This window comes from Spermophilus citellus, assembly GCF_964194105.1.
Source record: "Spermophilus citellus genome assembly, chromosome: X".
NCBI lineage: Eukaryota > Metazoa > Chordata > Mammalia > Rodentia > Sciuridae > Spermophilus > Spermophilus citellus.
The window spans coordinates 80,811,514-80,824,742 of record NC_138190.1 but is presented as its reverse complement, the minus strand read 5'-3'; the positions used below and the strand labels follow the sequence as shown (position 1 = coordinate 80,824,742).

The 13,229-nt window shown below is 36.8% G+C and overlaps 1 protein-coding gene across 2 annotated transcripts in view; it reads right to left on the bottom strand.

The window, feature by feature from the left end:
• Positions 1–13,229, bottom strand: part of LOC308639592 (transmembrane protein 182-like) — a 569,067-nt gene that overhangs the window by 259,747 nt on the left and 296,091 nt on the right. Inside the window, exon 6 of one of the 2 annotated variants that reach the window (XM_081277825.1) lies at positions 9,250–9,355. The exons of the other annotated variant lie outside the window; for it this stretch is intronic. Coding sequence (XP_081133951.1) covers positions 9,286–9,355 — 70 coding nt within the window. The 3' untranslated portion in view covers positions 9,250–9,285. Of the gene's footprint in view, positions 1–9,249; positions 9,356–13,229 lie in introns of those variants that run through there. 2 annotated transcript variants of the gene reach the window in all.

Genomic DNA, 13,229 nt, shown 5'->3' with positions numbered 1-13,229 from the left:
TAGGAATTAGCAACTTTATTAATTATCTGACCAGCTGAAAAAAACTTGAGTTAATAATTTTAAAGACATCTGTACATTCATCTATTTACCCCATTTATAATGAACCTTTTAAAATCCCATGAATTAAAGGTATTTGGATCCATTCTTTAAAAATTTTAATTAACAAATGCTCTTTCACCTATATGCCAGTTTTGGTGCCAAATGAATAACATATAGACAGATGACAATAAAACACTTTAGACAAAAATTCAAAGTAGGAATAAAAGATTTATAACTTTTAAAAGTGGAGCTGTGGGGCTGGGGTTGTGGTTCAGAGGTAGAGTGCTTGCCTATCATGCATGAAGCACTGGGTTCAATCCTCAGCATCACATAAAAATAAAATCAAGGTATTATGTCCACCCACAACTAAAAAATAAATGTTTTTTAAAAAAGTGGAGGGGCTGGGGATGTGGTTCAAGTGGTAGCAGGCTTGCCTGGCATGAGCAGGGCACTGCATTGGATCCTCAGCACCACATAAAAAAATAAAATAAAGATGTTGTGTCCACCGAAAACTAAAAATAAATATTAAAAAAAACTCTCTCTCTCTCTTTCTCTCTCTCTCTCTTTCTCTCTCTCTCTCTCTCTCTCTCTCTCTAAAAAAAAAGTGGAGCTGTACAGGTAGGGAATAAGGCTACAGATTTTTGTTTAAGCTTTTAATAGATTTGACCTGTTAGAAATTAAAATACAGCCAATCAGACTTTTACATTATGATTTAATTATAGGGCAAGCCTGCTTTGATGGATTAGCCAGATTTGAAATCTAACAATTATGAGAACACTAAAAATAATTGCCAGATTTACCCCTAGCATCATGGCTAAAAAACAAAATATGATTCATTAAAAAACATAATTAGTACATCTTTTATTTACTTTAGAATTTTTCATTTTGTTTAGGTTATAGACAGTTTTGTTATTGAGAGAAAAAGAGAGATACAGAGCAAGTTGTAAGTTGCAGGATTTGGATGAAGCCTGTTAATGATGCAGTGAATTAAAGCCAGGGTTAAAGGGATTCGGTTTTAAGCAGACAACTGCCATAGTGTAGTGTTTACCAACTTCGTATCATATACAAAAGGTTGTTGGTTTGAAATCAGCCTGTAAAGATACCTATTTACTAGAAGGTTTTTAAATCAAGGAAGAAAAAAAAAATTAGCTGAGATTCTAATTTTGGAGGAGGGGTTGGAAAAATAGTCTCTAAACCCTTAAAGTTTTTTGTTAACACTTTGTGGATTTCAGAGATTATTTCAAAGCTGAAAAGCAGGTGAAAAGTCAAAATTTTTCTGTTATTACTAGGTGGATTTGATTTCTTATAAAAGATTACATGGAAAATAAGTTCCTATGGGAAACTTGGGGCATGCCAGGCTACATATTCCTCTGCTAGAGCTTGGGGTAGTTCCGCCATCCATCAGTGCACCTTGTGGGCATCCGGAAACTTTGTGGTTTCTTTTATCACCCGTGCAGTTGGCATGACTGATGAAGCCAGATTTAAAGTTAGGTAGTCAGTGTAGTTAGGTAAATCGGGTCTAATACCGAGTGAAATCTAAAATGGAGGCCATGCTGGGAATGACTCAGGGAAAACACAGGACAATTCATGGAATGATGACGAAGTCCCAAAAAGGCCCTAGGCCAAAGTCCACCTCAAAGAAGTGTTAATGAACAGCCCCCAGCAAACTTAAAGATAGCCCATCACAAAGAAGTGTCCCACCCCTCGGGCCTTTCAACCTACATTCCATCACCAAAACTATAAAAAGGGGGAACAACCCGCACTTCCACGGATTCCACCTCTTGGGTCCCCTTCTTCCTCCGGGAGAAGTCTTTTCTGCTGTCCTTTAATAAACTTCTAATTTCTACTCTGACCTTGCCTCGGCGTGCTTCTTTGGTGTTATTCTTCAACATCGGGGAAGCAAGGACTCGTCACCGGTCAACAGCGGTATCATATTGGAGGTTCCACCGAGATCTACACCGGGGTAAATGCATGCACCCCATGTCTGTTTGAGGTGCATCTTTTTCTCTCTTTCTTTCTGGAGGATAAGGTGGGCACCCGACGGCTACTTAAACGCAATTAGTGCAGCCGCCACTCTACAAGACTCGGGTGAGAGGTTTCCCGGCCTAAGCAGCTCTCAATCACCTGTTCAATACAGAGCAGGCATATTGGGTTCTGCCAAAGCCGATTCCAACTTTTCTGTCTGGGCCTGGAGAGCAATTGGTGTGAGTACACAGTGTCCCTAATCCCGATCTGCCTCGGATGCGTGGAGGTGGAGGAAGGAGTTTGGAACAACTGCGGAATTCCGGTCTGGGCTACTCTCAGAGGATTCTTAAGGTTCCTTTCTCTTGAGCCCCCTTCCGACAGCCCTCAGGGGTATCTAGGGTGATCGGTAGATGAATGGCACTGAGGGAAAGCCCCAATCACATTTGCCTCCGTATGGGCTACGCACAACACTCCCAACTCCGCATCCATTCCTCCTGGATGCTTCCCTTCCTTCGCAAGTCAGAAATGTTAGCAATTCAGGTTGCAGGACTGAGAAAGGCATGAGATAATTAGTAAAATCTGCCCAGGTTCCCTAAGATGCATAGGTAACTTTCAATAGTCTGTTTTACCGCCCCAATGTTTAAAATGTTCTGTGTTCCTTAAGCTACTAGAGAGGCATTTTTTGAATCAACTCCTTAATCTTATCAACTCTAAGGTAATCTGCTACCTTACAACCAGTAGATATCCCTTAACACTCAGGCGGCTCCTTTAGTCTACAGAGCAAAGACAACAAAAGAGCACAAGATTCTCTTTTGCAATGTGTTTTTAGTGGTCGGGAGGAAAGCAGTAAAGCCCTTAAGTCTGAATCCTCCCAGGGTCTCTGGCACAGGGCAAACTGAGACCCTAGCAATTTGCTAAAGGGGACCAGAAACCCCTTGGCAAAGCAAGGTGAGAGACGGGTTTTCTGGACCGTTTAGGAAGCTCAAACTTAGGGAGACGTCCCTCATGAGAACAGTTTTCTCTGGCGCAGCGTGGGCGCCTGAATCCTGTTTTCTTCTCACTCAGACGGGAGCTTCTCTCTCTCCAATACGCCAGGTGGACCACTAGCCTGCGTATTGAAAAATTGGGATAGATTTGAACCTCAGATGCTCAAGAAAAAGCGCCTCATTTTCTTAGCCTGGCCTCAAATATGAGAAACCTGGCCACCAGAGGAAAATATCAATTTTAATGCAATTTTACAGTTTGATAAAATTTACAAAAAGAAAATGGTGTGAGGTGCCGTATGTTCAGATTTTCTTTGCTCTCAGGGAAAATCCTAAATTATGCCAACAGTGTAAAGTAGACTTAGCTATGATATCTGCCATGAAGAGAAAAAATCTTGGACTCACTGAGGAAAAAGAATCAAGAATCAAGAGAAAAATTTGGGCCGATCAAAGTACATACCCCCTTCCCCCTTCAAGACCTAAGGCAGATAAAAACTGACTCTACTGGAAAGTCAGGAGATATGCCAGATTGCCTAAGATTGGATCTATCCAAAGGAGCTAATCTTGCAAGTGAAAGGGAAACTGAGGAATTCCCAGCAGCTGCCAGAGCCATTTTCGCTTTGGGGAAATTTCCTCATAATTTCCTTCACTGTAAGGATTACTCCACATAAATGCAGTAAAGTCAGTCACACTGAGACCCTTAATTTTACACCTATAGTTGCCCTTATGTGAGAACATCTGATCCACTCATGGGGAAATCTAAGGTGCCACTGATAAGAGTCATAATTAAATGAAAGTTCAAAACCTGGAGAGATTTTTTTCTTATCTGGTCTGTTTTAAAGGTTATTATAGATTATTTCTTGGGGATAATCTAGGCTAAATGTGTCTAAAAGATGTTTCATCGTAACATCTGGTATCTAAATGAGTTTGAAGCATTGCGTAATCTTGCAGTTAAAAGTTGGGGTTAGTTAATTGTTTAGTTTGTGATTTCAGATACTTCATGCCAGAGAACTTAAATACTTAGGATAGAAAATTAAAAGAACTCTACTTCCAGGTTGGCAAGTAACTCCCAATCATTCAGTTTTATTTTTTCATCAATTTTTGAACTGGGTAGCCTAAGGAGATTTCACTAGGTATACAGTACATTGATTTGGACAAGGATAGTAAATTATGATTTGGTATCTGTTTCTCTCAGTGTGTAAGATTTAAGAAAAAGTGTTGAATTAAAACGTTGGTCTGGCTTATTGAAATGACATTAATTAGCAACAGTCTTGGGAATTTTCAAAGCTTAATTTTAGATACACATGGTAGTGTGTGGATTTTTTCCAGGTGATTTGATGTAACTTAATACTACTTTAGGAACTTCAGAACAAAGAAAGTAGCTTAATGATCCTGAAGGAACTTCTTCTGATGGTGGCTTTTTATTATCAAGAAAGATCCTATTTTCAGTTTTGTGTGAGCAAGTTTTTCTAGTGTAGGAAGATATAAAGATGAAATTTTGTAAATTGTACCATATTTTCAACTTCCAAACCTGAAAATTGTGACTTATGGTTAAAATGCCTTAGACATGAAGTTTCTGCTCAAAATTCCAGTTTTCCCAGTTCCTTCCAGACCTCAGCCAGGACTTAAGTTGATATGCAAATAGAAGAAGCCTGGAGCACCAGTAGGAGACAGATCTGAGGCCCAAAGGAAAAAAAAAGTAAAGGTGTCTTACCTGAACTCAAACTAGATTAAACCAAAGAGTAAATTGTATGGCATTTACTAATTACTGGCCGGTCAATTTTTTCTAGGACTTTTGCCTTTTCTTAGATTCTATGTTTTTATTTTTGAGCTCATGATTTTTATTCTACAGACAAGCTAATGTTTTTCTGATAAGTTCTATTTTTGATCAACTGGAGTTTTTTAAACATTGCAATGAGATTTCACCTGAGAAAGGTGCAAGGTCTTTTGTGTTATGTGTTACACTTGTGTTACGTGTTGTATGTACGTATGTCTGTGTGTATGTCCATATGTCATGCAGTGATATGACAATTGACAGATGAGGAGCGCTCATGAAAAATTAAAAATGGATCCAAATATCTTTGATTCACGTGATTCAAATGGCTCAATTTAAATTGGGTAAACAGATAAAAGTAAAAAGGTCTTAAATTAAGCTTATAAGTTTTTTTAGGTGTTCAAAAAGGCCCTAATAAAATGCTAATGTCTATGAAATAATCTGCTTAAATTCAAAAGTTTACAAGTATTGTTTCAAAATGTGAACAAAAAGAGGTTAACAGATAAAAAGAGAAACTAAAAGGTTCTAGATTTCTGGATAAGAGTCTATATGATTAAGTAATTAAGAGAGTTTAAGTAAATGATATAAAGAAGGTCTGTGTAAGTTTTTGAACAAGTAATCTTAAAGACATTAAACAGCTGGTTAAACAAGTGCTGTTGTTTTAGAGAATTGTGCTGTTATTTCTTTAAAAGCTAAACTTGGTTAATATAAAAACATCAATGTAATTGGTGCCATTAATGTGTTCATATCTTCCAGGTATACAAGTCTGTAAGGTAGAAACTTTAGAAAGAGCATTATATCAAGCTGGTATTCTAAAAGTGTATGGTAATTTTAGGCTTAAAAGAAAAACATGTTGGAAATTTATTTATATCACTTGTGTTCTATAACTGTACTTATTATCAATAAGTTATGTAAAGTTCCATGTTACTTTTTACACTGAGATACAATTTAAATGTATTTTTAAGTCAATGAGAGCCTAATCTGGGTGAAGGTTTTATTGTGAGACACAGAAATACTTTGCTAATTTCCAACAAGAGGTTAGAAGCTTCCAGCCTTCCTTTAATTCATGTTTTAGATGTGATATTATGTTGTGTTAGCTAATATTCATGTGAACTTAAGCAACAATTTATGTAGGCTTTGTAAAATGATGTTTAAAAAAAGCAAAGATCAGCTTCAGAACTATAGTATTTAAGATTTATGAAGAGCCCCACCTTACTTGAGATAAGGCTCTATGTCCCATCTCATGTGAAAGTGACTATGAAAGAAGTAGGCTAGATTTCAGTACACTTAAAGTTGTGTCCAAAAGTTGGTTTTTGTCACGATTGCCAGGATCTCAAACAGGGGATATACTCCACCAAAATTCAAGGTAGCTATTATATGAACTAAATGTTTTTACTCTTGATAATTTTATCTTGTAGTTTTCTTATAAATGATTTAAGATTGCCTGTTAATGTTTTGCAGAGGTACTGATTTAAGAGCTCACTACCTGGGTTAATTTAAGACAAGAAGTTATCACCTACAGGATAGAGAGATAGACATTAAAGTCCAGTACTCTTAGTATAAGGCTGTTGAAACTTATTTGCTGGATGTTTAAGATTAAGTTTTAAAATTAAAGTTAAATTAAAAGGGCCAAGAAAACCAATATTTGGCTCTTGCCCTCTGAGTCAGTCTGAATCAGGGAATAGGGGACTTCTCCAAAGGGCTCTGCAACTCTAGGCCACATAACCTCCTGATCAGGGAGATTAATGAGACCAGTGGAGGACAGGAAGCCAGTCAGTGCATTTGCTGTGAAGAGGAGGATCATCAAAAAGGGAGACATCCCTGATGCTTCCGAGGGAAGCCACATGGTCAAGCAAGGCCTGGACCCATCCTAGCGCAAATGGCACTAGCAGAACTGAGAAGCTGCTGTGAAGTTCCCGAGGACTCCCATAACTCAGCTGACTGTTAACAATAGATTGAAACAAAAGTCAGTTTGACTTGCTTCATCTTAAACACTTAGCAAAGACAGTCAAAGCCAAAACACAGCTATTCCTGGACATTTTAATAATGATAGTTAAATGAAACTTCCATAAATAAGTAAACTGGAGGCTACAAAAGAGATTCTCAGACAGGAATGCCTGATAACTATCAAAAGAAACTGCCAGAGTAGTTTTTAGTTTAAGGCCCACAGATATTTCTAACCAACGCAGGTAGGCTTGATGTTTGCTAGTATGGTTATCCAACCCTGAGTAGCAGAATTAAAGATTTTTCTATTAGACACAGAGGTCATACTAGTAAAAGGATTTTGCAGGATCAGATGGCATTAAATTATTAGACTATATCTTAAAGGAAAAGACATCTGTAACCCTAAATGTTGTGTTGACATCCCTGACATTTCTGGCAATGTGGCAAATATCCTTAAAGATTTACATGCTCAGATAGAAGCCATGTCCTCAGCAATATTGTCGTGGAAACAGTATCTTAACTCTTAGTTCCTGGCACTGCCTGATAGAAAACATTGTTGATCTTTGTCTTGGCCATTATACTCATTGGCATATTTCTGTGCTGTGGCATTTCTTGCTGTATCAATCTGGTTCCAGTACTAATGAACTCTTATTTCTCTTATAGACAGACCACCTATCACTCGAATGGCCCTCCAGCCTATTACTTCTCAATTAGACTTTTAGCATGGACCACTCGATAGACCTGATATTTTTAAAGGGGGACTCCAAACTGCTTGCCCCAACATCGCCCCTTTTGTCAGCCTGAAGAAGCCAGAAAGATCTTCTTCGCCCCCTTTCCTTACAGCAGTAAGGAGTTCCCAAATTAGAGGGGAGAATGAAGCCAGATTTAAAGTTAGGTAGTCAGTGTAGTTAGGTAAATCGGGTCTAATACCGAGTGAAATCTAAAATGGAGGCCATGCTGGGAATGACTCAGGGAAAACACAGGACAATTCATGGAATGATGACGAAGTCCCAAAAAGGCCCTAGGCCAAAGTCCACCTCAAAGAAGTGTTAATGAACAGCCCCCAGCAAACTTAAAGATAGCCCATCACAAAGAAGTGTCCCACCCCTCGGGCCTTTCAACCTACATTCCATCACCAAAACTATAAAAAGGGGAAACAACCCGCACTTCCACGGATTCCACCTCTTGGGTCCCCTTCTTCCTCCGGGAGAAGTCTTTTCTGCTGTCCTTTAATAAACTTCTAATTTCTACTCTGACCTTGCCTCGGCGTGCTTCTTTGGTGTTATTCTTCAACATCGGGGAAGCAAGGACTCGTCACCGGTCAACAGCGGTATCACTGATCCATGTATTATTTTGGTCTCTCATCATGCTGGCCTGGCCCTGTGCTGCTCTGCCTAGGAGGGGGATCACCCAGCTGGGAACAGCCATATTCCCTTGGGATAGGTAATATTCCACGTTTTTCATCAGCAGTCTCTGCTACTGCTTCCTACTTGCCTTGCCCAAGGCCTGAAACCTTGCTGCTTTTTTTAGCATGAGGAGCTGTGGTGGAAGCATTCATCTTTAAATTGTGAAGCCTACTAGCTAGTGTATCTTCTTCTAGTTTACAGTTTTCCCTGAATTCCTGTTCAGGCTCACTTTCCCCAGTGTCCTGAGTGCCTTCATCTAACTCAGCCAGCTTTGGCTCTGCTTCCAGGCCAAGCTCCACCACCAAACCTTGGGAGTCAGGCAGGATAGCGTTCCCAAAGCTAACAATCGAATTTTCTGCGGACCATACTTCACTATCTTGATTTGGATCCAAACAAGTCTGTATCAAAGTCTACATTCTTTCTGAATTTTAAATCATGCACCTGGACATATCAGATGAATTACAGCCAGCATACAAGACTCTGCTTAGTTTTCCCAAGTATGCAAATTAAGTGATCCTTCCTCTGGAAATCATGGGCAAATTTCTGTTGCCACATCTAAGAACTGTACAAGTTGCACTCTCTTTACTGAATTCCCACTCTGTTTGATCACAGGCTTAAGTACAGTTACATAGATTTCTTTCTTTTTAGAATTTGTCCCATTTTAACACCAGGCTCACTAAAAATTCACTTGTACTGGCTCCACTTTTGTCCCCTATCCACTCTCTCTAAATTAATAGCTTGTGCTGGCTGCCACAGTCTGGCTGGGCACAAAATCAGGAGCCACTCAAGCAGGAACAAACATTATTTCCAAAACTCCCGAGAATGCCACGTAAGCAGCCTACTCCCGGGACACACTACACCAACAGGAAATCCCTCCTCCGGAATTCCCTCCTACCGCACTTCCCCAACAAATGGGAACTCTCCAGGAGTCCTGGAGAGCTCCAATGTAGCAGGCTGAGGCGGACAGCAGGGGTCTAATCTCCAATTGAATGCATATCTTAACATAATCATTATCATCTCAATGGCTTGCTGGCATCATCTTTCAACCAAAAATGCCATGCGTCATTCCTACTTGGCTATGGCTCTTAGCAGCTGGCTTTGCAGTGTGGGGGGTGGGGGGTGTAAGCTCACCTGTACTCTTCCTGGACCAGATGCCTTGCAAGTAGTCTCTGTTCTAGGCACCAATTATGCTGCGGTTATCAGCACCCTGGTACAGCAGATTCGTACTTGGAGGTTTGAGCTGCCTAGGAAAATAAAAAGTCTATAGATAATCAATAATCGATAAGGAATAAAAGACAAAGACAGAAGTTAGATTTATAAAGGGGGATGCCTAATGGGTGTTCCAGCCCTGATAGGAACTGGAACTGAACAACAGAAAAATGCCCCAATTTTTTAGTTAAGTGGGAATACATCAAAGATTTCAGTGTGGCAGACTTCTTGGGGTTAAACAGGTTGATTGGTGCTTGGCAGGTTACACTCATCTCTTAAGTGGGGCTGTGTTTGATCCTAAGGCTGTGAGCTAAGGCAGTGTGCCAGCATGATCTAGGCTTTCGCGAACTGAAGAATTTCACCCAGGAGTTCCCAGAGAAGAAGCTTCCCTGCTTTATGTTGGCTCAGACAAACCCATAATTTATATATGGTTTCCAACACTGGTTCATATGGTAGTCCCATTTTTAGTTTTTTGGGGACCCCCATACCATTTTTTCCTAGAGGGTATATTGATTTACATCCCCACCAATACTGGATAAGAATATTGCTCAATATCATCACAATCATTTATTGTTATTTGTATTTTTTTATTATTGACATTCTGAATTGAGTGATCTAGGTTTCAGTGTAGTTCAGGGGTTTTTTCTTTGCTTGTTTTGTTTCTCTAGTACTTGTAATCAAAAATAGGACCTTGCAGAAGTTATGCTCAGTGTATTTTTGTTTGTATTCCCTTGATGATTTCATATACTGAAACTTTTAAAGTTTTTTTTTCTTTTTTAGTTTTTGAAAGTTGTAGTCATTATTTTGAGAAGTGCCTGTTTTGTTCATTTGTCCATTTATTGTACATATTATTCTCTTTTTCATGTTGAGTTTGATGAGCTCTTTATATATTCTAAGTATGTAATTAGTAGCTGACAAATTTTTTTCTCCAATTCTATAATATCTCTGTTCATGTACTTAATTTTTTTTCCTTGTTGTGCAGAAACTTTACAGTTTGATGCTATTCCTTTTTTTGATTCTTGTTATTATTTCCCAAGTTATAGGAGTCTTTTTGAGAAAGTATTTGCCTCTGCTTATATGGTAAAGCATTTATCCTATGTGTTCCCTTAGCAGTTGCGAAGTTTCTCCTCATATTTCAAAGGTCTTTGATTCATTTTTAGTTGTCTGATGTACATGATGATAGATAGAAATTTAGTTTCAATCTTTTAGAAATGAATATTCATATTTCCCATCACCAGTTCTAAAATATGCTGTGTAGTCTCCAAAGTAAATTTTTTGACACATATGTCAAGGATCAGATGACTATAGCTGTATTTGTTTTTCTCTTTGTCATTTATTATGTTATATTTAATATATTATTTTATTATAATATATAGGTATATGTGTCTATATAGTGCCAGTACCAATTTAATTTTGTTACTATTATTTTGTAGTATAGTTCAAACTAGAGCCTTGTGATGCTTCCAGATTTACACTTTACAAATAATTGATAAGCTCTTCTGTGTCTTTGGTTCTTCCACTTGAATGTTTGCACTATTTTTAGTTCTGCTGTGAATATTGTGTTAGTCAGGTTATCATCACCATGAAAAACATACTTGAAAATAATGGAGAAGAAAAGATTAATTCTGGATTATGGTTTAATAATTCAGTCTGTGCTTCGCTAGCCCCAAAGCAGAAACACCATGTTGACTCAGCATGATAGGGGAAGGCTGCCAAGATCATAACAGCCAGGAATTCAAGAGAGAGTGAGCAGCCAGAGACATAATATTGTCTTCAGTGGCATACTCCCAGTGATATACTTATTCTTCAGTTATACACACATTTCTAGATTTACCAAGCAATACTTAATTCACATGATTGATCCACCAAAAGGAGTATACCACTGATGAGATAACAGTACTCATTCAAATCTTTTCAGTTCAGAGCAATGTTGCATTGCCTAACATAGGAGCATTTCAGGGGACATTCCTACATCAAAACCTTAGCAAATATCATTAGCATTTTGATGGGAATTGCAATCAATTTGTAGATACCTTTTGGTAATATGGCCATATTATTTTTTTTTTCTGTTCAAGAATATGGGAGATCTTTCCATCATCTAGAGTCTTCTTCAATTTCTTTCTACAGCATTGTTTCCCTTCTAAAGGTTTTCATGTCTTCAGTTACATTTATTCTTGACATTTTTTTTTCAAGAAATCATTAAAAAAGTAATTTTTCTGGTTTCTTTCTCAGGAAATTTATTGTTAATGCTTAGAAAAGCTCTTGATTTTTTGGTTTTGATTTTATATCCTGCAAATTTGCTGAATTATTTATCTGTGTTAGAAAGCTTTTGCTGATTTTTTATTGTTTTCTACATATAGTATCATATAATCTATTAATAGGCAATATTCAATTTCTTACTTTTCTATTTGTATCTCTTTTATTTATTTCTCTTGCCTAGTTGTTCTAGAAAATATTTCAAGAGTTATTTTGAATAGAATTGTTAAGTGGAGACATTCTTGTCTTGTTCATTATTTTAGAGGAAATGTTTTCAGTTTTCCCCATTTGGTATGATATTGGCTTTTGATTTGTTATATATATATATATATTTTATGATAATGAGGCAAGTTCCCTCTTATCCCAAGTTTCTTCAGGATTTTTGTCAGGAAGTGCTGTTGAATTTCGTCACATTATTTTTTTGTGTTGAGATTATTATAATTTTGGTCCTTGATTCTAGTTGTGTGGTATATACCATTTTTTGATTTGTAATATGTTGAACCATCCTTTTATCCCTGGAATGAAATAAACCTAATTATGATAAATATTTCAACTGTTGTATAATATGATTTGCTAATATTTTATTAATAATAAATTATTTTTCTCATATTGGTGTCAGATTTATACTGACTTCACAGGATGTGTTTGGATTTATTCATTACTTTTGTATTTCCTGGAGTAATTTGAATATGTTGACATTAGTTCTTTAAGCTTCTGGGGAAATTCATTTTGAATCCATCTCAGCCTCAGTTTTTCTTTGTTGGAAGGCTTTTATTACTTCTTCTATCTCATTGCTTGTTATTCATCTCTTTAGGATTTTTATATCTTTGTTCAGTTTGTGTCTAAAAATTAATTCAAGTTTATGGTGTTGAGAAATTATATAAATATAGATTGTCAAAAGAGGCCCAAATGAGCCTTGGAATTTCAGTTTCATTTGTTTTTATATCTCATTTTAATATCTAATTGTATTATCTTAGGTCTTTTGTATATTTTGGTTAGTCATGCAAAGGCTATATCAATCTGTTTTAGTATTTCAAAAAGCCTAATCTTTGTTCAATTAATCCATTTTTTTCTTTATTTTTTATTTTGTTTCAGATTATTTTATTATTTATGTCTTTTTTTCTATGATTTGAGCATTTTTATTTTTAGGTTTTGTGTTGCAAATTCTGAGATGATTATTAAGTTATTTATTTGGGATCTTTCTGATTTTTTTATGTGTGCTTTCTTACCTATAGTCTTTGCTCTTAGAAATGTCTTCTCCATATTCCAGAGATTTTATTATTTTATATTGCCAATTCCAGTTGTATTCTGAAAATATTTTAATTTCTCTTTTGATTTGTTTGGTGACCAACTCAGCATTTTAAATTGTGCATTGTATTCTTCATTCAACTGTGTAATTTTTATAGACTTGTTTGCTGTTTCTTTCCTAATTTCACTCCAGTATGATCTGATAAGATAAAGGAATTATTTAAACTTCTTATATTTGATAATACTTTCTTTGTGATCTAAAATAAGGTTTTTCTTTGAAAATTTCCATGACAATCTGAAAAGAAATTGTATTCAGCTATTGTTGGGTGAAGCATTCTGTAGAAGTCTTTAAACTACATTTTAATTGTAGTTCATTTTAACTCTGTAGTATTTTTGTAAATTTTA